The 26366-nt window shown below is 36.6% G+C and overlaps 1 protein-coding gene across 1 annotated transcript in view; it reads right to left on the bottom strand.

The window, feature by feature from the left end:
- The window catches only part of DEPTOR (DEP domain containing MTOR interacting protein), a 169186-nt gene extending 144618 nt beyond the window's left edge, over window positions 1-24568 (bottom strand). Inside the window, exon 1 of the mRNA XM_003760351.4 lies at window positions 24287-24568. Coding sequence (XP_003760399.1) covers window positions 24287-24447 — 161 coding nt within the window. The 5' untranslated portion in view covers window positions 24448-24568. The remainder of the gene's footprint in view (window positions 1-24286) is intronic.
- Between the last annotated feature and the right edge of the window lie 1798 nt (window positions 24569-26366).

Raw genomic sequence — 26366 nt, 5'->3', positions numbered from 1 at the left:
ACTACTTTAGAATTTAGATATTTTCTTTCATCTTACTAAGCATACTACATATAATCTGTGGCCATGAAATTATGGACAGCTCCCAATTGCTTACATCAGATGCAAATCAAATGTAAGAATCTTAAACTACTATTACTATTTGATATATATTAAGTCTTCTTTTTTGTTTAAAATTTTTATTGGTTATATAACCAGTCATTTCTCTCTTTTTTTTTTTTTTTTTTTTTTTTAATTTAATAGCCTTTTATTTACAGGATATATACATAGGTAACTTTACAGCATTAACAATTGCCAAACCTCTTGTTCCAATTTTTCACCTCTTACCCCCCCACCCCCTCCCCTAAATGTCAGGATGACCAGTAGATGTTAATATATTAAAATATAAATTAGATACACAATAAGTATACATGACCAAAACATTATTTTGCTGTACAAAAAGAATCAGACTCTGAATTATGGTACAATTAGCTTGTGAAGGAAATCAAAAATGCAGGTGTGCATAACTATAGGGATTGGGAATTCAATGTAATGGTTTTTAGTCATCTCCCAGAGTTCTTTTTCTGGGTATAGCTAGTTCAGTTCATTACTGCTCCATTAGAAATGATTTGGTTGATCTCGTTGCTGAGGATGGCCTGATCCATCAGAACTGGTCATCATCTAGTATTGTTGTAGAAGTATATAATGATCTCCTGGTCCTGCTCATTTCACCAGTCATTTCTCTAGGTCAAAGGGTATAAACCGTTTATTCTGCATTCTAGGCTTTATTCTAAATTGATTTCCAGAATGAATATACAAACTTCAAGTTCTATCAACAATGCATTTGCCTTTGACTTCTCACAATTTCTACAATAACGATTGCTTGCTGTGTGTAAAGTAAAATCTGAGAACTGTTTCAGTTTTCATTTCTCTTATTAGTGATAATTTAAAGCATATGATCATATGATTGCTAATAATTTGCAATTCTTTTGAAAACTGTTTGCTCATGTTCTTTGAATGATTTGTAAATAAATTTTCTAATTTTTACATTTCTTCAATCATCTGCCAAATTCATCTTCCTAAAATATCATTTGAATTATTCCTCCTCCCCTCAAAATCTATTGCTTCTTCTCTTTCATAGCCAAATTCCTTAAAGTAGTGGTTTACTACTAGCTTCACATTCCTAGCTCCATTTCCTCCCCTTCCACTTACTTATCCTTTGCTATCTAATCCCATTTGAATGGAATTTCTTTTTCTTCATTTGTATAGCCTTCTACTTGTATTCATGATAGCAAGTTGTCCCCACAGTTCCTTCCTCTTTCTTGTCTGATGTATTTCTCTTTAGAGTATAAAAACACAACAAAACTACCTCCAGACTCTCTGTCTTATCAAACTTCCTATATGTCTTTTGATGACAGAAGAGTTCTAAAGGAACTTCTCCCCATGTTAGATTGTAAACATTTAATCCTTACGTAGTCCCTTTTGCTTACTCAAGTATATTTTTATTTACTTTTTAAAATTTCTCTTAATCCTTGTGTTTACATTCCAAAGTTACTACTTAGCTCTGTTCTTTTCAGTAGAAATTCTTGAGTCCTCTATTTCAATAAAAACAATTTTTCTCTTGTAGAATTTTTTTGTTTGGGGTATATTAATCTTAATTATAAACCTGTATTTTTTGCTTCTTGGAATATTGTATTTCATGCTTGCCTCTTTTTTTATGATGTTAGCTACCAAATCTTGTGTGATCCTATGGGACCCTACCTTCAAGAACCATTGTTATCATTTGTTCCTCATTCTATCTTGCCATCAGAGAGGTGATGCCAGAGAGGTCACTGGACATGCAAGTGAATTGGATTTAAGTGAAGAAGGACTGTGCAAAGTCACCTGACTCATTTGCTTCTCCAGAGCCATTTGGCATGGGCCCCAGATGCACTGGGAGACTTTGGCCTTTTTTAAGCTAAGTTCTTTAACAGATATAAGTTTGACTAATCAGGATTAAGACTAGATAAGAAAAGAAGCAGGGAATAGCCTTTTTTACCTAGTTAAGAAAAAAATCAATCTGGGATGGGAAGATCTTCTGGGATTCTGGCCAAAACAGACACTTGCTATTTACATTCACTCTGAGCCCATCAGGGCACAAACAATGACCAGTTCTGGTCCTGGTATGGGGGCCTGTGGTAGTTCAATAAATGAAAGTCAGAGTGATTTGGTTTTAAGGCATGGTCCTGGTATAAAATATTATCACTGAAACTTCAAGAAGTATGTGATGTAATGGAACATAAGTACAAGATCATCAGACCCAACACATATCAAACCCAACTGTTCCAGGGATGTGTAGGAGACCTATTTAGCACAATCTCAGCAAAATAGGGAGCAAACCAGGCATACTTACAAAAATTATTTGTGTACTGAATAAATAAAACCCAGCCACCTGTGCAACCTGTTTTAAGAAAAGAAAGGAAAAAAGCTGAATACTTAAAAACAAGTTGAATAATCCATTACCAGATGCCAGGTTCTGCCATTGCACTTATATTATCACTTCCTCACCTCAAATAAATGAGTTGATCTTTCACTTTTTATCTACAATTAATCAATCAATTAATATTTCTTAAGCACCTGCTCTGTGTCAGCCATTGTGCTAAGAACTGAGGGATATAGAAAGAAGCCAAAATCAAAATAGTCTCTGCTCTCAAGGAGTTTACAAATTAATAGGGGACACAACACATAAATAAACATAGACAAAGAAAGCTTTTTACAGGATAAATAGGAAATGATTAATAGAGGAAAGGCACTAGAATTAAGGGGGGTTGGGGAAAGCTTCCTATAAAAATAGAATTTAAAGAAAGTTAGGGAAATTAGTAGATAGAGGTGGAGGTGAAAATTCCAGGAGTCTAAAGATGGAGAGTCTTGTTCATGGATCAGCCAGTAGGCCAATCAGTACCACTGAATCAAAAAAGTGGTGGAGAGTAAAGTATAGGAAGATTGGAAAGGTAGAAAGGAATTAAGTTGTGAAGGGTCTTGAATGCCAAACAGATCATTTTGCATTTGATCCTAGAGGTGATAGGGAGCCCATTGGACTTGAATGAGTAGGGAGAGGACATGGTCAGAACTGTACTTTAGGAAAATCATTTTGGTGCTTAACAGAGGATGGATTATAGTAGAGAATGACAGACAGGCAGATCCACCAGCAACTACTACAGTAGTCTAAGGTTGAGGTAATAAGAGTCTGGACTAGAGGGATGGCAGTGTCAGAGGAAAGAAAGGGGCTTGTTTGAGAGATGTATTGGAGGTGAAATTAGCAGTCCTTTCTAGATTGGATATGAGAGCAATGGAGGAAAGTTCCTGCAAGCCTGGGGGACTGGGAGGATGCTATTGCCCTCTACAGTAATGAGGAAGGTAAGAGGGAAGAGATTTTAGGAAGAAAGAGAGTTCTTTTTTGAACATGTTTAAACTATCTAGTGGACCTCTAATATGAGATGTCTGAAAGGTAATCAGAGAGGAAGAAATGGAGGTCACCAGAGAGGATGAAGCAGGAAAGATAGATTGAGAATCATTAGATTGAAATCACCAAGTGAAATAGGTCTACGTCTCAGTTTCCTTATCTGTAAAATGAAAGAATTGGATTCAATGAATTCCTTCTAGTTCCAATTTTCTGGCCTTCAACCAAAAGCTACTATAAATTTAATTTTGTATTCCATCATAAGTTACTTTGTAAGTTGTCTAGTCTCTAACCACATATTCCCCATGGGACTAGATGCTCTCTAACAATTCCTTACAACTTGGATTCTTTACAATTCCTTACAACTGTGGTACTAAGTTCTGAGAATAGGTACCCTTGCATTGATCCTTTTATAGAGAATGCCATGTCCTACAAAAACTGACAGTTTTTATAGGGAATCCAGGAGGGCAGTAGAAGGATGTTTGCAAGCATGAAAAACCTAATAGTATTTTTAACTCATAAGTGGAGACAAAAGGGGAAAAGGATTTGGACATTGGAAACTTCAAATTAATCCATGCCTATTTTCTGCATAAAATGGAAGCTAAATACATTTTAAAGTGTTTTTTTTTTGTTTGTTTGTTTCATTAGTAATTCTTCTGATCTAAGGATTAAGGCAGATTGAATTTTGTTCTATGAATTTTATGTATTAAATTAATACGGAAAGGAAAGTATATTTAGAAACCATTAGAAATGTGTTTTTATGTATTAAATTATTTTAGTAAATCAAGACAGGAAAAGTATATTGAAAACTATTAGGAATGTGTGACTACCAGATAATTTAAAATGGATGAGAATAAGATTGAATAAGGACATGTAAAAACATTTGGAACTATTCTGCCCTTGATGCTTTAGCAAGATTAAAAGTAAAAATTATCCCCTTTAAAAATGTTCATCTTTAATGTGCTTTGAGCCCAAGTTCCTCATCTTGGACCCTTTATCATCACTAGACCTCCTCCAGAAGAAATTTTCAGAAATAAAAAGAAATCTACCAGCAGAGGAAATGGGATGTAGTGGGAAGGACACTGTCTGGAAGTCAAGAAACCTGGGTTTGTCCCTTCTTTGCCAGTCACCAAGTGATCTTGGATCACTCAACCTCTCAGAAGCTATCTCATCTATAAAAAGAGCAAGTTGGATTAGGTGTCCCTAATACACCTTCTTTGTTCTTAGATATGGGATCTAGCCTACAGTCTTATTTGGAGGTGTTGACAAAGCTTTCATAAGAGTTTGAGAACAGTATTTGCTCATTATCTTGTTATATAAATCCAAAGACATGTTTAAAATCTGGGAAAAATAAGAGTATATTCTGTCAGGGGAGATAATGTCTTCTCAGAGGGGCTAATGTGACCTTTATTGGTTAGTCCTCTCTCAGTCCTAGCAAAGTTCTTTGGTCCCAATGAAAACAGGTGTAGAACTCTTTATGTTATGTTTGCTTGCATTTTTGTTTTTCTTCCCAGGTTATTTTTACCTTCTTTCTAAATCCGATTTTTCTTGTGCAGCAAGACAACTGTATAAATATGTATACATATATTGTATTTAACATATACTTTAACATATTTAACATGTATAGGACTACCTGCCATCTAGGGGAGGGGGTGGAGGGAAGGAGGGGAAAAGTTGGAACATTAGTTTTTGCAAAGGTCAATGTTGAAAACTTACCTATGCATGTTTTGTCAATAAAAAGCTCTAATAAAATTTTTTTTAAAAAAGAATTTGGACAACTAATGAGTTGTCCAAGATGGTCTAAGGGTTGACATGTCTTGTCCAGAAACCAGAGCTTAGTTTTAATTCCTGTGTACTTGACGTTTTGATATTGCGAGCTTTCAGCATAATAATGATTGCAAATAAAGCATTGGGAAGAAAGGGAGAAAGTGGAGGCTGGCAAGCCTCACATTAAATTCCTGGCTTACTACTGGAGACTGTCACTTCATTTGCTCTTTTGATCTTTTCCAATTGGAGAAAGTTAATTGGCTACAGTTTTAGGAGCTATTCAAGGGAAAATAAAAGAAACTAGGAATTCTTTCTCCCATTGTGTAAATTAGCCAATTTCCATCAGATTATCTAATTTTCTTCCTTATTAGTCCCAGACTGTCATAAATTGGCCTGGAATCTACAAGCATTTCAAGTGTGTATATATACAAATGCAGTTTTTAAAGATCATAGGATATATATTAAAAGCTGTAAGAGAGGCCTTAGAGGTCACTAAATCCAATTAATTCATTTTACAGAAGAGGAAACTGAGTCACTGAGTGGTTAAATGATTTTTTCCAGGGTTGTATAATTAAGTATCTGAAGCATGCTCCAAATTGTTGGTTTAACACTAATAACTATTTGAAGAAAACACACCCCCAATCTTGTAGTTGTGAGAGATAATCCACTTTACCTGAGTGTAAACTTTCAATTTCAATTTTCCTGGTTGGTTTACCAGGTCAGCACAATTGTTTTTGGAGAAGACCTAATTCCTCTTGATTGCTATTTCTATTAAGGGCTTCATCTATTTACCTTAGTAATGACAATGACAAGTCCATTTTCCAAGGCCTGGTCTGTGTACAACCCATGAAGCATTAGATTTAGAAGTATCAAGATTTATTGTGGTTACAAGGTCATTTTCTTTGCTTCTTTTTCTTCTTTTATTTCCCATTTATTTAAACCTTGTGTCTGATTAGCAGAAACCCTGCATTTGGTTTCCTTGTAAAAAGCTACAGCATCCTTGTAAGCTATTGAAAGGATAGAAATACCTGTACTAACAGCAGTTCACATTTCTCTGGTGCTTGAAGATTGATTTTCTCCTTACAGTAACCCTGCTATATAGTATTATTCTTTTTTTAATGGACTTGACCAAGATCACTGGGAAAGGAAATGTTGGAGTCAGATTTGAGAGTAGGGCCCCTGTTTCTCCATCTGGACCTACTGTTTGCCACACAGTTCTGTCTCTCATACAGCTTTCTCCTTTCTCGCATCCTCCTTGTGAATAATCTGGGCACGCTCTTGATGGAGATAGAACTTACCTTCACTGAGATGTAACTGGTAAAGTATCATAGGGTCACTTAGAATATATGTTTTGCCTAGACTTATTAGTTAAAATATAGCATATTATTTGCCTAGAGTAAATAAACTTTTTAAATAGGGGGCCAGTTCACTGTCCCTCAGACTGTTGGAGGGCTGGACTATAGTAAAAACAAAAACTTTTTTTGTGGGCCTTTAAATAAAGAAACTTCATAGCCCTGGGTGAGGAGGATAATCGTCCTCAGCTGCCCCATCTGGTCCGCGGGCCATAGTTTGAGGACCCCTGCGAGACATTTAAAAATGCATTGAATATCTTTTCTTTGTATATCTGCTTCATTTCTAAATATATGCCTCATCTGTCCACTGTAGAGAAGTCTTTATGACAATTAATAAAAATAGAGAGGAAGGGGAGAAATTGTTTAGGAAAATTAACCAGTGCATCAAGCATGCTAATGTACACCCATATCCATCATCCCCTACCATAAGAGAGGACAAAATGGGTTTAGATTTAAAGAATCCCTATGTCTTACTTCTGGACCCAGATGGCACTAGAGGAGAATATAAGAATAGTAACTTTACGTAGCCCACCCTCACTTTAATCCAATTCCCTTGCATCTTATGGCATCACCAATCTAATTTCATGGTCCTCTGAGAACAAAGGACAAATGACTAATCTAAATTCTGGCATTTTATTCCTTGAATCACCTTGAGATAAACTCTCTGGGTCGATATTCTTATCTGTAAAAATGAAGAAGTTGGACTAGAAAGGTTTTATGATCTCTTCCACAGCTAAATCTTTTAAATTCTATGATCCTATGACCTCAGCAAAAATGGAAAGAAGCACTTTTTGGTAGATTTCCAACTTCTTCAGGCCCAGAACAAGTCTACTATTTCTCCTCTGCCACCAAAAGCATCAAGCACACAGCAGACACTCATTAAATACTTGGTGACTGAAGTTAATAACAAAGTGCTAAATTTCTTCCCTTCAAGCTCTTAGCATTGACAATTAGTGGAAGCAACTGAGATAATTGCTGTAATTGGACCATACATGACTATTGGTCAAGAAGCAAGATCTTGCAAGTGAAAGACTGGGTTTGTAGTCAGAGACCCTGAGTTCACAAGCTGGTTCTGCTGTGAACTACCTGTATAGTCTTTGGCTAATCACTGAACCTCATTCTCTTTATCTAAAAACGAATGGTCTTGGCTAAAGGACCTGTAAGGGTTTTTCCTGTTTTAGATCCTATGAGTTTGGCCCTGTTTGAGTGAGGGATGGTGGTTCCATCAACAAATATGAAGAGGTGCATAGGAGGAGTGTGTTTAGGGGAGAAATTAAGTTTAGTTTTGAACAAGTTGTGTTTGATGTTCCATTAAGACTGTTAGACTTAGTTTGAAGTTTAAACAACAGGCAGTGATATAGAAATCATGTGCACAGAAGTGATAAATTGAATCCATGGAAGTAAAAAAAAAAAAATCATTAAGAGAACAGAGAGAAAAAAAAGACCTAGGAAAATTTCTCAGGGTATTTTAAAACTTAGAGAGGGTTGAGGATAATGAAATTATGTAGAATAAAAGTATGTCCAGATAGATGGCATGAGATTGAGAAGAGAGAAGTATCATAGAAATGAAGGGAACAGAAAGTACTCAAAAGAAGAATGTCAATATCATCATATATACCACACTTTTAAGTTTTCTAAACTTTTACAACAGCTGGGAGTGGTGGGTCGATTGTGAGTTCCTAGAAAACAGGGACAATTTTTGTCTTTGCATCCCCAGCCCTTAGCACAGGATCTACCACATAATAAAGCATTTAATAAATGCTTGTTGCTGCTGCTGTGGCAGTGGCAGCCACTGTTGTTACTAAGTATTTTATTGTTTCTATTTTATAGATGGGGAAACAAAACTTCTAAGTAAATTCTCCAAGGTCACAGAGTTTATATGTCTCTGAGTCAAGATTTGAATTCTATTCAAGTTCAAGTTTACACTAAATCACTATGCCTTTTGATGTTGAATGCTGAAGGTAAAGTCAAGAAGGATGAGAATTTTTTTAAAGGTCATTGGATTTAGCCTTTTAAATGATCATTAATGATCTTTTAGAGAGATTTCTTTAAAACCATATATATATATGTATGTTTATTTGTGTCTAATGGTAGCCATCTCTAGGGTGGGGAGGTGAGGTAAGAAATGTACTTAATAAATTTGTTATATATTTAAAAAGAAAAGCAAGTTGTGCACAATAGATTTGCAGTTTTACATGTAATCATCTTTTTTATTATTCTACTGTTATGGAAATTGTTTTATTTCATAAATTAAAAATAAGATAAATTTTTTAAAATTTTAAAATAATATATTTCATTGTTCTAAACAATTTTTAAAAACCTGTTTTGGGCAGAAGCCACTTTGCTAGGGTAGTATGGTAAAGGAAGAAAAGCAGAAATAGTACTATCTCTGGAGTCAGCAAACTTGGGGTCAAATCCCACAGTCCTCTCTCTGAATATCGATGGCTCTCTTCATCATAAGATCATTGGAACTAACCTCAATTATCTCATTGTTTAAAAGAGTCATGTCCATAGAATGACCATATTATAATCTTGTTGCCATGTACAATGATCTCCTGGTCCTGCTCATTTCACTCAACATCAGTTCATACAACTCTCTCCAGGACTCTCTGAAATCATGCTGCTGATAGTTTCTTATAGAAAAATAATATTACACAATATTCATACACCATAACTTAATTAGCCATTCTCCAACTGATGGGCATCCATTTAGTTTCCAGTTTCTTGCCACTACAAACAGGGCTGCCACAAACATTTTTGCACATATAGGTCCCTTTTCCTCCTTTATGATCTCTTTGGGGTATAAACCCAGTAGAAACACTGATGGATAACTCTTTTTGTTGTGGTTTGCACCTTTTCTTTTTTTCCTTTTTGATCTGATTTTTCTCATGCAGCAAGATAATTGTACAAATATGTATACATATATTGGATTTAGCACATATTTTTAACATGTTTGACATTATTGGGTTACTTGCCATTTAGGGGAGAGGGAAGGTGGGGAGGAGGGAAATTTGGAACACTAGGTTTTATAAGGGTCAATGCTGAAAAATTATCTACGCATGTTTTGAAAATAAAAAGCTTTAATAAAAAAAGATAGTACAATTTTGAAATTTGGAGGAGAGATGAAAAATATATAACTGAACTCAGTCTTTCTGAGAGATTTAGTCAGTCTTAGAGAAGAAAGATTCTGATGAACTATTGTGGGGATATTAAATATTAATTTATATCATATATAAATTATATAATATATAATAAATGTTATATTTATTATATTTTATTATACTATATACATTATGTAATATAATATTATGTTAATTATAATAAATATTAATATCTAATAAAATTATATAATGTAAATAAATTATATAAATATATTAAATGCAGGAGTTGGGGGCCCAAATGAGGTTTGATAACATGAACTTCAGTGGACCTCACTGGCATGATTGCATTTTTATCACTATCTTGTGTTCAGTGATTTGAATATTGATATAGAAAATGAGGGGTGAGCCATAGTCAAGTGAAAGGACAAAGGAGCAAGAGAATCATAGGATATCCATGATGGCAAAGTAAACAGAAAAATGATGACTTGGGTCTATAGCCTTAGATATGAAGTGTGGTCTAAATTATCTGGGCTGGACTGGCTAGATACAATGAACTATGTGAATCTGGGCTCACTTATGTACCAGTTAATACAGTGAGATTAATGCAATAAATCTCCCAGAATATCCCATGGTATCTAGAAATGTTTCAATCTAGAGGATATATCAGCAGATTGGATGACAAGAAGATCACTGGGTAGATAGCTGAATGGAATGTAAGACATGGTCTGAATGGTCTAGTCTGAGAATGGATAGATATACACAGTGGTGGGCTTTGTGAGTCAGTGTCCACTCACTCACTAATCAAGCAAACAGCCCAATATAACAAACAACTTCATCTTTAATCATGGTGGAATCACCACCTTTGAATTTTAGCATCTAAGAATCCAGTGTGCTGCATGAAATAAAAATGTCACTAAAGAAAACAAAAATATGAAAAGTTGCTAAACGAGATCAAATAGACACACAACAGACTTATGCGGAAGTAGACAACTTTGAGAGTACTAAAGGGTCGATTCTTAAAAGAGGTGAAAGATTGGAACGAAACAAACATTTTGGAGAGGTGTAGGGAGGAGAAGAATCACAGCCCTTATAATCAAAGAGGGACAAAGGACATTTGAAAGAAAATTAATATCACGTAATATACCTACTTTTCCATCTCATTATAATCTTTATGTAAATAATCTATACATACATGGAGATAATCCTTAATAAAAGTATGAAAAGGGAAATAATGGACTTTGGAAAATAATTTTCTTCATCAGACCAAATATTTGTAAAGACAAAAATGACTAAAAGATGGAGAACATAAAAGATCCTATTATTTTGTTTGTTAAGTATGAACTCGCATTTGATTTATCAGCACAAATTGCTATCTTAAAGTGAATTTGCTTATATCTCAGTCATATGTCAAAGTCATATGAGATTTTCCTGAAAGATATAACAATAGTGATAACTTTATTCTATGACCCTCTGCTAATTAAGATAAAGAGAAGCAGAAATCAGGGAGTTATATGCCTGTTAAAGATATTTGCCATAGCTAATGGAGGATGCCCACTTCAGAGATCAAATGGAAGAGAAATTCCCTGTAAATGTTAAGGTCCTTCAAATGTGTGTTTCTAGATGATATTGTAGTGATTGAATCAATCCTTGGAAGACAGTTGAAAATTTAACCATTTTCAGGCATGTCTGACTCCTAATGATCCCATTTACAGTTTTCTTGGCAAAGACAATGAAGTGTTTCCTTCTCCAGCCATTTTACAGATAAAATAGAGAGAGGCAAATAGAGGTTAAGTGGTCAGTTTGGTAACACAGGTAGGAAGTGTTTGAGGCTAGAAAATGTTACAGCCTCCTAAATGATAACTTTTAAAATTCAGCTTAACTCTATAGGAAAAAACTAAGTGAGAGCTATGCAATACTTTTAATTCAGGGAGACAAGAGTCTCCCTGAAGCATATGCCTATCCTTTTAACATTACTATTTTGTGAGAAGTAGCACAGGTAGTAATTCTCTCCAAACTAAGATGACCTGGCTTCAGATCCTACCTCTTATATCCTGACTATGTGATCTTGGAGAAATCATTTGGACTCTCAATGTTTTAGGTAATTCTTTGAGAAGATACACTGCAGAAAAGGGTCCCACTTGCATCAATAGGAAGAGTTTCCTTATCTGGTAGTTCTTTATACCAGTGAAATCACAAAGACAATCTAGATTACTCAGTCCTTCAATTCTGGGCCCAGAACATTGTCCATTTTCAATGTCCACATAAGCAATATATACTAAGTTGAATGAGATGTATAAATTGAGATCTATCATTGACTGAAAGTTATCATTTGTAATTCACTTGTTTTTTTCTTATATAGTCAAGCTGAACTTTGAAAGTTATTTAAGAGGCTGTATCATTTTCTGGCCTCAGATACTAATTGTGTGACTCTGGCCAGGTCCCAACCTCTATTTGCTTCTAAATCAGAACCTGTCAATGGTACCTGTCAATGGTGTTTGTTCATAGCCATTCTGCTTGCTACCTATCCATATTCACAGGACTAACCTGTCTGAGAACCATTGCCAAGATTTGGGCAGCATCCTCCCCAGCTCTCTCCAGGTCGTATTGACTCTAGTGTCAAGACATTATGTTAATGAATTTTTCCTATCTAATACACATTTGGCAAATATCAGAAAAATGTCTCAGGGTAGAAAGAAAAAACAAAACTTAGCAGCATTACAGTCAGAGCAGATGTAATGAAGTAAAAAAAAAAAATGCTATTCCTATCCAGTATGCCATGCTGCTTTAATTTACAGGATATATAATTATATAGCCTTAAAATTCTGGCACATTGGTCTTGTGGCAAAAACTAAAATGGGAACAGATAAATGTGTTCAAATCTGCTTTCATGACAATTATTATAATGGTGACAGGGATTGGTATAAACTTCTAACTGTTCTCATTATTCTAAGATTGCAGTCTTTTCATTCCATGCTCCACTACCCTGAAACTCTCTATGTAGGTCATAGTCAGATTTACCTAATTCCAAGAGAGTGAAAATATAGGAAGTCACTGAAGAATCTTTGATCTCTTCACTGAGACTAATTCTTGAGTTAAGACTTTCATAGACATATTAATCTATCCTCACACATACTATTATTGACCATCTTGTGAATTTGATTTCAAAGCAATGATATGGAATTTACTATTTTCTAGGGAAAATTCTGATCTACTTACCCTTATATTGTATGCTTATCAGGAACAAAACCAAAGTCTACTCACCTTTTGAAACAAACTTTTTGAATAATTTTGGAAGGAGTCATCATTCTTTTTCATTTACTCTATGGTCCTATTATCATGTAATAGGAAACCCTAAATTTAGTTTTCCTTTAAAAAAAAAAAGGCAAAAATGGCTCAAAATTTCTTTCATTCCTTCACTTATCATTAAGTAAATAATTAAGGAGTACCTGTAGACCATCTCCAGTCATCTTGATCTATATTTTGCATTTGACGTAAATGGTTCTAGAGGCTGGACTGAGGCTGGTGAGGCTGGTAAACAATTTACCCTCATTTAAATTTAATTCAGTTGCAGTTACCTTCTTAACATTATGGTCCTTTCTGAGAATGAAGGACAAACAACCTGTGAATAGGAGCCAACTGGCTAGTTCTAACTATGCAATCCAAATTTCTTCCTTCTTTTTTTCCTCTCCTCTTCCTTCCCTTTCTCCTTTCTTTTCCTCCCTTTGTCCATCTGAGGAATCATACCCTTGCCTGTGAGTATTCAATGAAACCTCATAAAATATCTTGAGGTTTATAGGTGACATTTTTTAAAAGAACTATGTTTTAATTCCAAAAGATTTGTGGTAGAAAGTGCCAAATGCATCCACAGAGATCTTTAGGAACTGAGTGTGGATCAAAGCACAGTATTTTCACCTTTTTTGTCCTGTTTGCTTGGTTTCTTTTTTCTTTCTCATATTTTTTTCCCCTTTTGATCTGACTTTTCTTACATAGCATGATTAATATGGAAATATATTTAGGAGAATTACACTTATATAATCTATATCAGATTCCTTACTGTATCAGAGAGAGGGAGGAATAGAGAGGGAGAAAAAATCTGGAACACAAAGGTTTTGCAAAGGTGAAGATTGAAAACTATCTTTGCATGTATTTGGAAAAATAAAATACTATAAAAAAAAAAAAACACCATGTTTTAAACCCAAATCATTATGGCTCTCTTGATTGGCCAATAGGTTCCAATTCAAGCCTTACTTGGTCTTTGGTCCCTGACTGATACAGAGAGAATGTAAATAACAATTGTTTCTGTTTGGGGCAGGAACTCGGAGTCTTCCTCTCCCATCACATCCAGGGCCATCTCCAGTTATCCTGATCTGTATCTGGTAGATGGCTCTGGAGGGGAAAGGAAGGCAGGTGATTTTGCACAAACCTCCCTCACTTAAATCCAATTTACTTGGATAGTCCTAACATCATATTCCCCCATTCAGAGTCCTCTAGAAGATCAACAAGTACTCTAAAAAGACTTGCTTGAGGCACCAATAAAGCAAATGACTATTAGGACACACCTAAGTGTCAGAGAGAAATTGATCAGTCTTTCTGATTGAGGATAATTTTCTATTCCCTTCATTATGCTGCCTCTGCTAAATTAGGGACATTCAGGATGTCAAATGCAAATGGATAGAAAATGTGTTTAATTGGCATTTTTGATGTTTAAAGTTCATAATAAATTATGCATCTGTGTATCAATTAATAACATTTATTAAGTACCTACTGTGTGTCAGTTATTGTGCTAAATGTGTGTGTGTGTGTCTGTGTGTGAGAGAGAGAGAGAGAGTGACAGAGACAGAGACAGAGAGACAGAGACAGAGAGATGGAGGCAGTGTTTGGGAGGGCAGCATATAATTAAATTAAGGCAGTCAAGTCAATCAACTAGATTGACAGGTTGACAGACACTGTGCTAAATTAAACTCGGGACTGCAAAAAATGATAAAAACATTGTCTCTGTTCCCAAAGAGTTAATCTAATGAGATATGTCAATATACCCTATGAACAGAAAAAAAGAAATGTTGAATTGATGTAATGTAATCTCAGATGGAAGGCACCCTGGAGAGAGAAAGGCCTCCTGTAGAAGTGGGATTTGAATGGAATCTTAGAGGAAACCAGGGAAATGAAGAGGCTCAGATAAGGAGAAAAAGCATTATAGGCACAAAATATAAACATTACAAAGATATGGGGTCAAGATGTAAGCTAATGTAGCTGAATCATAGAAAATGTGGAATGGAGTAAAGTATAAGAAGGAAATGAATGTTTATGAAATGCTAAGTGCTTTACAAATAATATCTCATCTGATTTTCACAATAGCTTTAGGAAGAAAGAATTATTATCCCCAGTTTGCAGATGAGAAAAATGAAGCAGGGGGTGGTCAGGTGTTTTATCCAGGATAGTCACACAGCTAGTAATTGAGGCTGCATTTGAACTCAAGTCTTTCTGATATCAGGCCTACCATTTTATCAATTATGATGTGTATCTTCCTTTAAGAAGACGAATAATTGGAGGGGGCAAGCCTTTAAATATCAGAGTAGTTTATATCTGATCCAAAAGGTTATAGGGAAACATTAGAATTTATTAAGTAGGGCAGGACATGGTCAGACATAAGTTTTAGGAAAAATCTGCTTGTCCCCTGAGTGAAAGCAGGATTTGGAATAGGGAGATGGCTGAGGCACAGGTACCAATTAGCCTATTGCATAGTCTGGGTGAGAAGTGATGAAAGTCTATATATACCAGAATAGTGTCTGTCTAGATGACTGGAAAGAAAGAGATAGGAGAGGTGTTATAAGGGTGAAAATGATTTAATATTAGATTTGTTATGTGGGGTGAGAGAAAGTGAGGAACTGAGGATGACACATAAGTTGTGAGCCTGGCTGACTGGGAGGGAGATAAAACCTTCTACAATAATGAGAAAGTCACACAAAGATGCTACCTCAATAGTCTGGAAGATCTAGATGCAAGTTCTTGCTTGAATATACACTGGATTTGTGATCCTGGGGTCAAATCAATGTTTCAGTGTTCATTAATTCTCTAAGATTAGAAATTGCAAAGAGGTGCTAACCTGCATTGATAGAGGGCATTTCCTCCAATGAAATGACAGATCCAGCTCATAACATATGTGTGTATACACATGTTTGTATGGAATGTATATGTGTGCTCTGAATCTGAGTTCAGCAGTTATAAGGAACCCTAAATAAATTCATAATCAGTAGAAATCAGAAAGTGTTCTGCAATACTTTCCCAATCCCTCTTCTTCCTTATACCTTCCCTCTGTGGATTAATTCCAATTTATTCTGTATATAACTTGCCTGCACATAGTTTTTTACATGGTCTCCATTGGTTTGTGAGCTCCTTGAGGGCAGATTGTTTTTATATCACCAGCCCATATTAGACATCACACTTAGCTTAATAAATGCTTACTAACTACTTGTGTGTGCTTGTATGCATATATACATATAATGTACATACACACATTTACACATGCAAATATGCACATAAACACAGCTCACACAAGAACAATGTCACAACAATAGCTCCTTTAAATCATTTTCATTGGTATATTGTTTTTTTCTGACCTGGTACGCAATAGCAAGAAATAATTTTTATCCCTGTTCCATATAATAATCATGACTTCACATCCCACAAAAGGGAAATTAAGACTTCTTTGAAATTTATATTGAAGCAGGATAAACAAAAGATTCTACCATTTGAGTAGGTCCTAGTATTCTAGGATGTAAAGCGTTCTTGCTCGTCTTTGTGTGTGTGTGTGTGTGTGTGTGTGTGTGTGGTTTGAGCATCATGAACCATAAAGTGAATTATCGAAATGTTTTCCCAGTGTTTCCAAGCCAAGATTAGCCCTCTATGTTACATAATATAGGAGATCAGAATAGAAAGCCTAGAAAGTTTCAATTTCACTCCTCTTTATTCTCAGAAGGCACTGAAAACCACCTATTCTTTTGCATCATTCCAGGAATGGAATCCCATCGACCCTGTGTTTTCAATAGACATGAGTATTACTCATAGCTCTTTGTCAGTTGGATAAAGAATGGTCCCTGCCCACTCTCTGTTCAAGTCCTGATGTGTTGTATAGGAAATGACGGTTTTGGTGGGTGGAGGCAGAGAGAGAGATAAGAAGAGAAGCTGGGAGAGATTGGGCCTGGGTTCCATGGACTCCTAGCTGCTGGTCGTGTGGCTGCTGGTCTAGCTAGCTTCTTGACTCAGCTGCACACATTGCTATCGCCGATTCCCTTCCACCTCCGATCTTTCTTCACTGAGAATAAAGACTGACAATTTTCCCCTAACCTGAATTCCTGACTCCGGCTGATTTTAAAATACCCGCTCTTCACAGATCTTGAACTGAAAGAGAACTGAAATGTCATGTAGTCTAACCCCCCATTTTATAGATGGGACAGGTTAAGTGACTCACCCAAGTTCTAGAGGTTGAAATTAGAATACAGGACCTTAGATTCCAAAGCCAGTGAAAGACCATTGTGTAACACTGACTTCTACGCAGAAATTCTTTAAGTGTGTCTCTTACAGTGAATTCTGTAGATAAATAGTTAAGTCATGAGAATCTGTTTCCATTCCTTGGGAACACAAGTATCATTGTTCTTCTGTTTTGTTGGGGTCCCGTGCTTTTACTCAGTTTTTTAAAAAGTGACAACTAAATCTAACTTGGAAAAAAAAATTCAGTTTTTACATATACATCCCAAAGAAATGTTATTGAAAAAAAGTGTCCATTTCTCATTAGTGTCTCATTTTTCTGTTCATGACAAAACATAATGTTTATATACTATACAGATTTGTTGTTGATATTCAGTTTTTTTTTTTTTTTTCCATTTGCATCTGATTCTTTGTTGGCCCCATTTGAGGTTTTCTTGGCAGAGATACTAGAATAGTTTCCCATTTCCTTCTCCAGCTCATTTTAAGGATGGAACTACAGAGATTTAGGATTTCTAATTTCTGGCTCTCTATCAGTACATGCCAGTCTCTGAAGCATTCTACTACCAAAGTTAATGGAACAATTTTAAAGGCACTTAAAATCCAAATTTATAAAACAGATAATAGATTATTCATATTGCAAAAGTGTTTGCCACAGAATTCCTTTAAATATCAAATAGCTTTAGCAGTAAAAATGCAATTCCTTTCACAAAGACTTGATGTTTCAAGAAGCTTTCTAGGAACATACTCTGTTTAAAGTGAGGACCCAGTTTAGTGGATGGCAAGGTTTCTATATAGCTGGTAGGGTGAGTTCCATTACACTTTACCATGAAAATGTAGCTTAAAATGGGTACATGGAACATGTTTTCAGCTGCTACATGCTTCTATTAATTCCTATGACCTCAAATAAATCTTGATTGTTAATATTTTATCTTAAGACTGTGAGAAAGGATAAGCTCTTCTTTTTAAAGTGGGATTATAAAATAAAAGAATAATATTCTAAATAACTCAGCCAAAGATGGGCACTTCTGTGGAACAAAATGTATTATTTAAAAATATATGCCAGCAGTATTCTGTATGAATCTGCACTTGGTACATACACACATATTTATTTCCTGTCTCCAGCTCCTCCCCTGCCTTTTCTCAGAAATAGACCACCCAGGTGTCGCAATTTGTTAAGAGATATCCAGAATTTAACATGTAAAGTAATGAAGTTGCTGACCTCGCATGAGCTATGAAATGATTTAAAAGGGATGTTCCCATTTAACAATTTTTTAAAAGATATTAATTAGTTCCATATGTTTTTCTCAACTTCAAGTCATGATCTGGATTACTGCTGAGTTGTTTGTGATTAAATGAAAAGGTTTTCTTGCTCCCTTTGCAAAAAAGCCAATTCTCTGCAGCTGTTGCTTGTACTCAGCACTCATGGAATTGAACAGGGCTTTTCAGAGCTGGTATGATCAAGACAATCTATAAAGCAGGAACTCTAACTGGGTTGTAGGGCCTCAACATTCCATACACATGATAATAATGACGATAGTTAATATTTATATAATACTAGTGCTAGGTATTGTGCTAAATGCTTTACAATTATCTCATTTGATCCTCACAATTACCTTGGGAAGGAATAATATTATCCCCATTTTATAGATGAAGAAACAGAGAGGTTAAGTGACTTGCCCAAAGATAGTCACACACTTGCTAAGTGTCTAAGGCTGGATTTTAACTCAAATCTTCCTGACTCTAGATCCAATGCTTTAACCATCATATCACCTAGACCAGTCCCTTATGATGCATCTTTGATTCCCCCCACTTGTCATTGTCACTACTTCACAAAATTGTTTTGTGTCAATATACAATTTTTTGCGTGTATTTTACTAAATCCCCAGAATACACAGTAAGTAGTAGTACACAGAAACAAATAGGTAAATACTGAGACTTGTCATGAAGTCCAATTGCTAGAGCTATATGCTGGAGAAATCTAAGACCCTTTTCTGATCAAAAAGTTTATATGAGAACGCTTGACTGAGATCTTTCATGAACCAATTCTGGTCACCCAAAGGGAGAAGATCTATTTACTAGGATCAAATTTTTTTTCTATGTGCCTGTGATAGGTCTTCATTACAAAGGAGGGAGGTGTGATTCAAGTCATTAGATTATCTAATCATGTTTTACTTATTAAAAACTGAATTCCAATAACCTAGACTTTGTAGAATTAAAAATAATGTCACAATGTGTATATTATTGCTTATTAATGACAATTCATATCTTATTCTTCTCTAGTTCTTAGAAGTATGTTTGAATTAAGTGTCTCCCTCTCCTTTCCAATCCTAAAATATTTCTCAGCCATTAGTCAGTCACACTTTTAATAAATCACTATTCATTTCAATTCAAATTGGAAGTATTAACATACATCTTAGGACTTCTTAGGCTGCAAATGTTGGAAGAGAAAATGAGGCAAAATTTTATTACTTTAATTAGAATGATGGAATTAATAAAGATTTCAAAACAAAGTTTTTTTCAAAGATTATTTGTAATATGTGATATGAAAACAAATGTTCTTTCCTCTACCATGCCCCCCAAAGAAAGTATACAGCAATAATGGATTCTTAATTGGTTAAGTTACACTTTTCTTTGCCTATATTTGATCATATATCTATTTGATATATATGCATTTAAATATATAAATATACACTTTTCACAAGTATACAGAAATTAGTTGTAGTTATTGAATTAAAATTATAGTTACACTGAATCAGCAAAAGATCTCCAAACAAAAAGAAAATCAATTTAAAAAGTTAAAATGCTTTCTTGTCATTCACCATTCACATTCAAAAACTTTTTTAATATTTAAAAATACATGTTTACACAAGATGCATATATGTTTCATATAAACTCTGTAAGAATTCATATCTTTTCAGGGACAGAGGGTGAAATGGGGAGGGGGGTGGAAAGAGTAGTGGAAGAACCTGCACTGAAAGAGATAAGATAATGAGCAGTACCATGTTCTTTCATTGTCTATTGTGGGTCCTTCCTCTCCCTTCCGACCCCCCCTCCCCCCCGCCCCATGCCCCTGCCCCAGTCAATTCCTCTCCTGACCTTCAATCCATAAATATTTCTTATGTGCCTGCTATGTGCCAGGAATTGTGTTATGTGCTTCATCTACAAGTCTAACTGCCCACCTTCTGTGATCAGGAAGAGACCCAGTGGTCCCAAAGCCTACTATAGAGGGCCAGAGCGCTGAAAAGGTATACTTAAGATACTGACAGCAGGGTACTCATAGTTAAACACCTACTTAGTGTGACTGATCAGATAATGATTCTCTAGTTAAGCACATACTTAATGTAATATGGTGATGTAATCATACTGAGGTATTCAAGGGCTGAGGGACACAGAAAAGATTTGGGACTCCCATCTCTGACCAGCCTTCATTACTTCTCCATCTAAAGACCAAGGTCCAACCATGAGAAATTTGTAATGTCCGGGCTAACTCTCTGGAGGTCTCAGGAGGGGTTTTGGTCTTTAGGTAGAGAGGTGATGAAGGCAGGAGAGCCATCACAAGGCTGGTCAAAGATGGAGTCCCAAATCTTCTCTGTGTCTCCTCTTGTGTCTGTGGCTGAGAGGCTCAGTTTCCAGCCATTGAATACTTCAGTAAAATTACATCACTACAGCAACTGAGCATATGCAACCACTATATCACATTAAGCATATGTGCAAACACACTGAGTAGGTGTTTAACCTTGCTGTACTTGATTCAAGTACACCTTTTGTGGCCCTCTACACCTGCCTCCTCAGATTCTCATTTCTTTGTTCACCAATGAACCAATAAGCATTAATTAAGTACCTATAGTTGTGTCGGGTGGTATGCCAGGCAGAAAAGATACTAAACTAAAAAAAAAAAAAAAAAAAAAAAAGGAAAAAAAACCTAGTCCTTCAGAGGGAGACTGTGCACATTAGAACATAAAATGTGCATAAATATATACAAGATAAATGCAAAATACTAGGTGAGGCACTAACACTTGGTAGAACATGAAAGGATTCATATAGAAGATGGCACTTGAGATGAGCTTTGAAAGAAATCAAAGCTGAGAAAAGTCAAGTCCTTGGAAACAGATGCCTAAGAGGAACTGGAAGAATTAGCCAAGAACCACATTTAGCAATTGTTCCAAATGGCTTCTGTCTGTGCAGATCCAAGCTAAAGAGACGCCTTTAGATGATGTTGGTAGTGGTGGTGATGATGTAACTGCAATAATAACATTCTCATTCTTTCCAGACTCTTCTGTTAATCAAGAAGTTGAAGAATATCATCAACCAGATTCCTAAATTAAGTATAGCAAAACAACAGGGAGATATAAAAATTTTGATATGGCCTCTCTTTATTCTAACTCCTTTTACATATATCATTCACAAAGGCTATTCAACTTTGCTATGCAAATTGCCAATCATCAACTTAAAAGCAACTTTTTTTATGGTATATATGAGGCACACACCCTACATAGGTTTGCATTCCCTACCTGTACCACCAATCTCAATATATATTACCCTGTGTATACCAATAGATACTGAAAAATGCTTTTAAGTATTTATATTGCACTAAGATAGTGCTGTTCAAATTTGCCCCATTTAATGCTCTTACTATGGTAGAAACTGAGAGAGAATGAAGCACTGTTCTAATGAAGCACTTTGTATTTCTCTCCCAATGTCAGCTAACCAACCAAGGACCATTTTATATTCCTTTGACTTATTTTTTCTAAAGAACAACATTGTTTCTAGTTATTCAGAATTAGAGGAGCATTTAGTCTAAAAGCTATAGAAATTAACATACCATATTTCAGTACTTAAACTTTAAAATAAAGGTGAAGAAATAAATCTAGTGTAATTACTTGTCTTACAGAACACTATAGTAAATGACAGAAAGGGACATATTCTGCAGCAAGCAGAAAACAGATAAAACTGGACACTTGTTGAGATTCATTTAAAAGACTTTTAGAAGTGCCGTATTTTATTATTCTATAAGTCTTAGCATAAGTTTACCTTATTAAAGCTTGAAAGTCAAAAAACCTGTATTAAGGATCTACTTTGTGTCATGCATTGTGCTAACAGTTATATACAAAGAAAGGTCTGCTCTCAAGGAGCTCACAGTCTAATGGAGATATGAAAATAACTGCATAAAATAAATTATAAACAGAATAAATTGGATATAATTGACTGAGGGGGGGCACTAGAATTAAGGTGAACAGGGAAAGACTTCCAACATCTCTGCCATGTGTTCCAGCACCCTTTGCTTCCAAGAGAAGATGGAATTTTAGCTGGCACTTAAAGACATTACAGGGAAGCCAAGAAAACTGGAAATGAAGAGGGAGAGAATGCAAGGCAAGGGGGACAGGCAGTGAATGTGCCATGACTGTTAAGATAGAGAACCTTCTTGTAGGAACAGCAAGGAGAGCAGTATCACTATTCCCATTGTATTAGTGTGGGGGGGAGATATATGGTATAAGAAAACTAGAAAATGCATGGGGCCAGGAGGCAAGTTATGAAGGGTTTTGTTCCCCAAGTTGCAATAAAACTTTTGCGACAGTATATTAAAATTGTTCTGTCATTTGTTAACTTTTTTCCTTGGATAAGTCACTTAACTTTACTTTCCTCATGTGGAAAGCAATAAAGAATAAAGTAGATGACCTTTAAGGTCTCCTCCATCTCTAAATGATCTATTTCTTTAGATGAAGGTGAACAAACTTGTTCTCTTAACAATTCAACAAGTATTTGTTAAGCCCCACTATGTGCAAAGCACTGTGTAAATTCACTGGGAGAACAAAAACAAAATATAAACCATTCTGATCTGGAGAAAGAATCACATAAAACTATGACAGAAGAGAAATGTGCAAATTATTTTTCAGTTCTAAAGCAAATCAAGACTTTTCTTTAAAAATTCAATTAGCTCTAATGCCAACTTATAGTATCCTTCTCTCACTTCGGCAATCAAGGTCAATGGCAAGATACTGAATTCTTTGAAATACTCTCTTCGTTCAATCTTAATTAAAAGAATTAAAATTCAGTAGAAACGCCATGTAAGTGTTCGAAAGAGCAGGTGCATACTTTTCCAAGCTGTGTATCTAATCTTATTCCTACTAAAATGATTTCCTAAGGAGATGGCCACCAGAGCTGACACACAATCACTACCACTGCGGAGCTCCATTTTTAAAACTCTCTACAATGAGTAGACCATCCTAAATAAAAACTGTTGTGTCTCTATGAGACTTGGGAGAGAGGCAGAAAGGAAGATTTGATTAGGCAAGATGAAGACAAGGAACAGTGTAATGCCAGTCAGAAAATGTGCGATGTGCATGCTAGTCTCCAGCTATTCAACTAATTAGCTAGGGCACACTTCGTGCCTCTGTTTCCTCATCTGTAAGACCAGATGTCTGGATAAGATGTTCTCTCAGGTTCTTTCCAACGTACGTAATAGGTGAATCTCTAGTGAAGACTCTTTGTATCCCTTCTCATCCGGCAGTTTAGGCCCAGAAAAATCCTATTCTTGCTGCATTGCTGGGGGCGGAATATTGGAAGGAGGCGGGGGACACCAGCTCTGCCCTGCTCACTACGCTCGGGTTTGCAGCGAGAACCCCGGTGCCACTTCTATGCTGCCTGCCATGCTTTCTTCTCCCCAATCTCAACAGCTACGGAAAACCGGGAGGAAACCTCAAAAGGAAAAGCTCGATCAGATCTGCCCCGCCCTGGCACGGAAGCTGCTGGAGAATAAGGGGATAGGGAGAGGATGTGTAGACCTGCACCCTGGCCCTTAAGGAGCTAGCCCTCTTGGCCCCTCGGCCTTAGCCAGCCGCGCGCGAACCTGCAGCAGCTGTCAAATCCTGTCGGGTGAAAAGCAGCCTTGCCGGGTCGGACTGGGAAGGAGGAGCGCAGGGAGCTCTCTGCGCCTCCAGTGCCAGCAGTGCCTCCAGCCTGAGCCGCGGAGAGGAAAACGGGGAATAAACGGCCGCAGCCACCGCCCCGGGAGCCTGCAGCGCGCGGGGCCGGAGCCGGAGTCGCGCGAGCCCAGGCGGAGCCGCCGAGCAAACCGCAGCGCAGCGCAGTGCAGAGCGCAGGGCTTGGGCAGGGAAGCTAGGCGCGGAGCAGAAGCTGCCAGGAGCATTGCAGCCACTGTCCCTTACCGTAGCTGCTCCCCGGTGACCAGGATCTCTGCCATGTGCTCCAGCTCCCTTTGCTGCAAACCTCCGCTGACCATGCCAGTGCCGCCGGCGCCCGTACCCGAGCCCGAGCCGGTGCCGCTGCTGGTGCCGGTGCCGCTGCTGCTGCCGCCTTCCTCCTCCATCCTCGCTAACTGTTCACTCTTCTCTCTGCAGTAGACTCACCCGGGTGTTAAGAATCAGCCAGCCCTTACGGAAGCCCCAGCCGCCATCTCTGTTGGGGGCAGCCTCGGGGCTCGCGTATGATTGGGGAAAGCTCAGTGAATCCCTCCCGCCCGGCGGAGAAAGGGTGGGGCTACAGTCCAGAGGGTGGGCCTATAGGAGTGGTCAGGGCCCCGCGTGGCCCTTATGGGCGGGCCCAGAGGGAAAACATAAACACGAGGCTAGTGTCCAGTAGGGAGTTTGAGGGCAGCTTGTGGCCAAGATCTGGCTACGGACTCCGGGACCCAAGGTTTATCTACAGAGCGCAAGTTGGGTGGCCCCTTGTGTGGGTCATCAGTTGTTTGGATTACTATATAAACGGTTGGACATTAGTGTTATTATTTATTACCCTTATTAGCCTAAATTTGGAGAGGGAAGAATTGTTAAACTGGCTTAATAATAAAGTGGATTGGACGGGAGAAAGAACATTGAATCATACATTTGAAAGTCTTTTGGAAATTAAAAAGAGCAGTCTTCTATAAATATTTCAAAACTCACGTCCTCCAAAAAGTCTTTCTCTATTCCAAGGGTTCTTAAACCTGGAGTCTAAGACCTAATTTTTTTTTCTTTATTATAACTGCATTTCAATAATTTTTTTCCCTTTTAAACACATGTATTATTACACTTTATGCACTTAAGCCATTATTCTGAGGAATCCATAAGTTTCATCAAACTGGGGGAAGGAGGGTCTCTGACACACAAAAAGTTAAGAACCTTTACTGTAATCAAACCACTTTATTTTACAGAAGAGGAAATAGGGTTACATTTATTAAAATCCTAACCTAATTGTCAATCTATTTTGTGTAACTTTTAACCATGTCTTCCTGTAATTCCTACATAAGGGGTCTACCCAAGATGAAGAAAACCTTTCTCTTTTTTTTTTGAAGTTTTTTTCATTTTCAAAACATAAGCAAGGATGATTTTTCAACACTGACCCTTGAAAAACCTTGTGTTTCAATATCCCCCTTCCCTCACCCCCCCCCTTAAATGGCATGTAATCCCAATATATGTTAAACATGGCAAAAATATATGTTAAATCTAATATAGGCATACATATTTATATAATTATCTGGCTGCACAAGAAAAATCAGAAAAATTTTTTTAAATGAGAAAGGAAATAAAATTCAAGCAAACCACAACAAAAAGAGTGAAAATGCTATGTTGTGATCCACTCTCAGTTCTCACAGTGCCCTTTGTAGGTGTAGATGGTTTTCTGAAGATTTTTCTCAATTTTATCTGACATTGTGAGGATACAAGAGGAACACTATAGCTCTCCCTATATCACTTCTCATCCTTATTACATGATCAATCCATGTTCTCTCCCTATTGTACAGTTCCTTGTTTATTCTTTGGAAGTCTTCATTGCTTACATATTGCTCATCCCCACCCTATACTTTTCCATTATCCTCGGTATATCTTCATTTTTAATTCTTTGAAGACCATTGTATTCCAGATTTTGATGCTAGGTATCAATATCAGTAGAATATTAGTATTAAGAAGATGGACTTTCGCTTTCATGAGAAGCTTAAGTTTTGTAAAACAGCTTTACAATTTCCCCCAAGGAAATTCAACCTGTTCTACCCCTCTTCCACCTTTGGGAGCAACTAGTCTTCTGATTGTCCAGGCTTTCCCAGAAAAAGTTTGCCATATGCTTTACATATATTCCTATGCATTTCTAGACTTTTACATAATTTTTATTTTGTACTGTAAACTGTTGGAATTGGAGGCATGAAAATGTGAGTTAACATTCTATCTCTGACATTCTCTTGGACACTGGATGAAGTGCTTACCCTCTCTATGTCTCCTGGTGACTTATCTCCTAAAAATACCATAAATGGAGAAA

The sequence above is a fragment of the Sarcophilus harrisii genome, chromosome 1, assembly GCF_902635505.1.
Source record: "Sarcophilus harrisii chromosome 1, mSarHar1.11, whole genome shotgun sequence".
NCBI classification, from domain to species: Eukaryota; Metazoa; Chordata; class Mammalia; order Dasyuromorphia; family Dasyuridae; genus Sarcophilus; species Sarcophilus harrisii.
The sequence above is the reverse complement of the archived record's forward strand: the minus strand, read 5'-3'. Positions and strand labels throughout refer to the sequence as shown.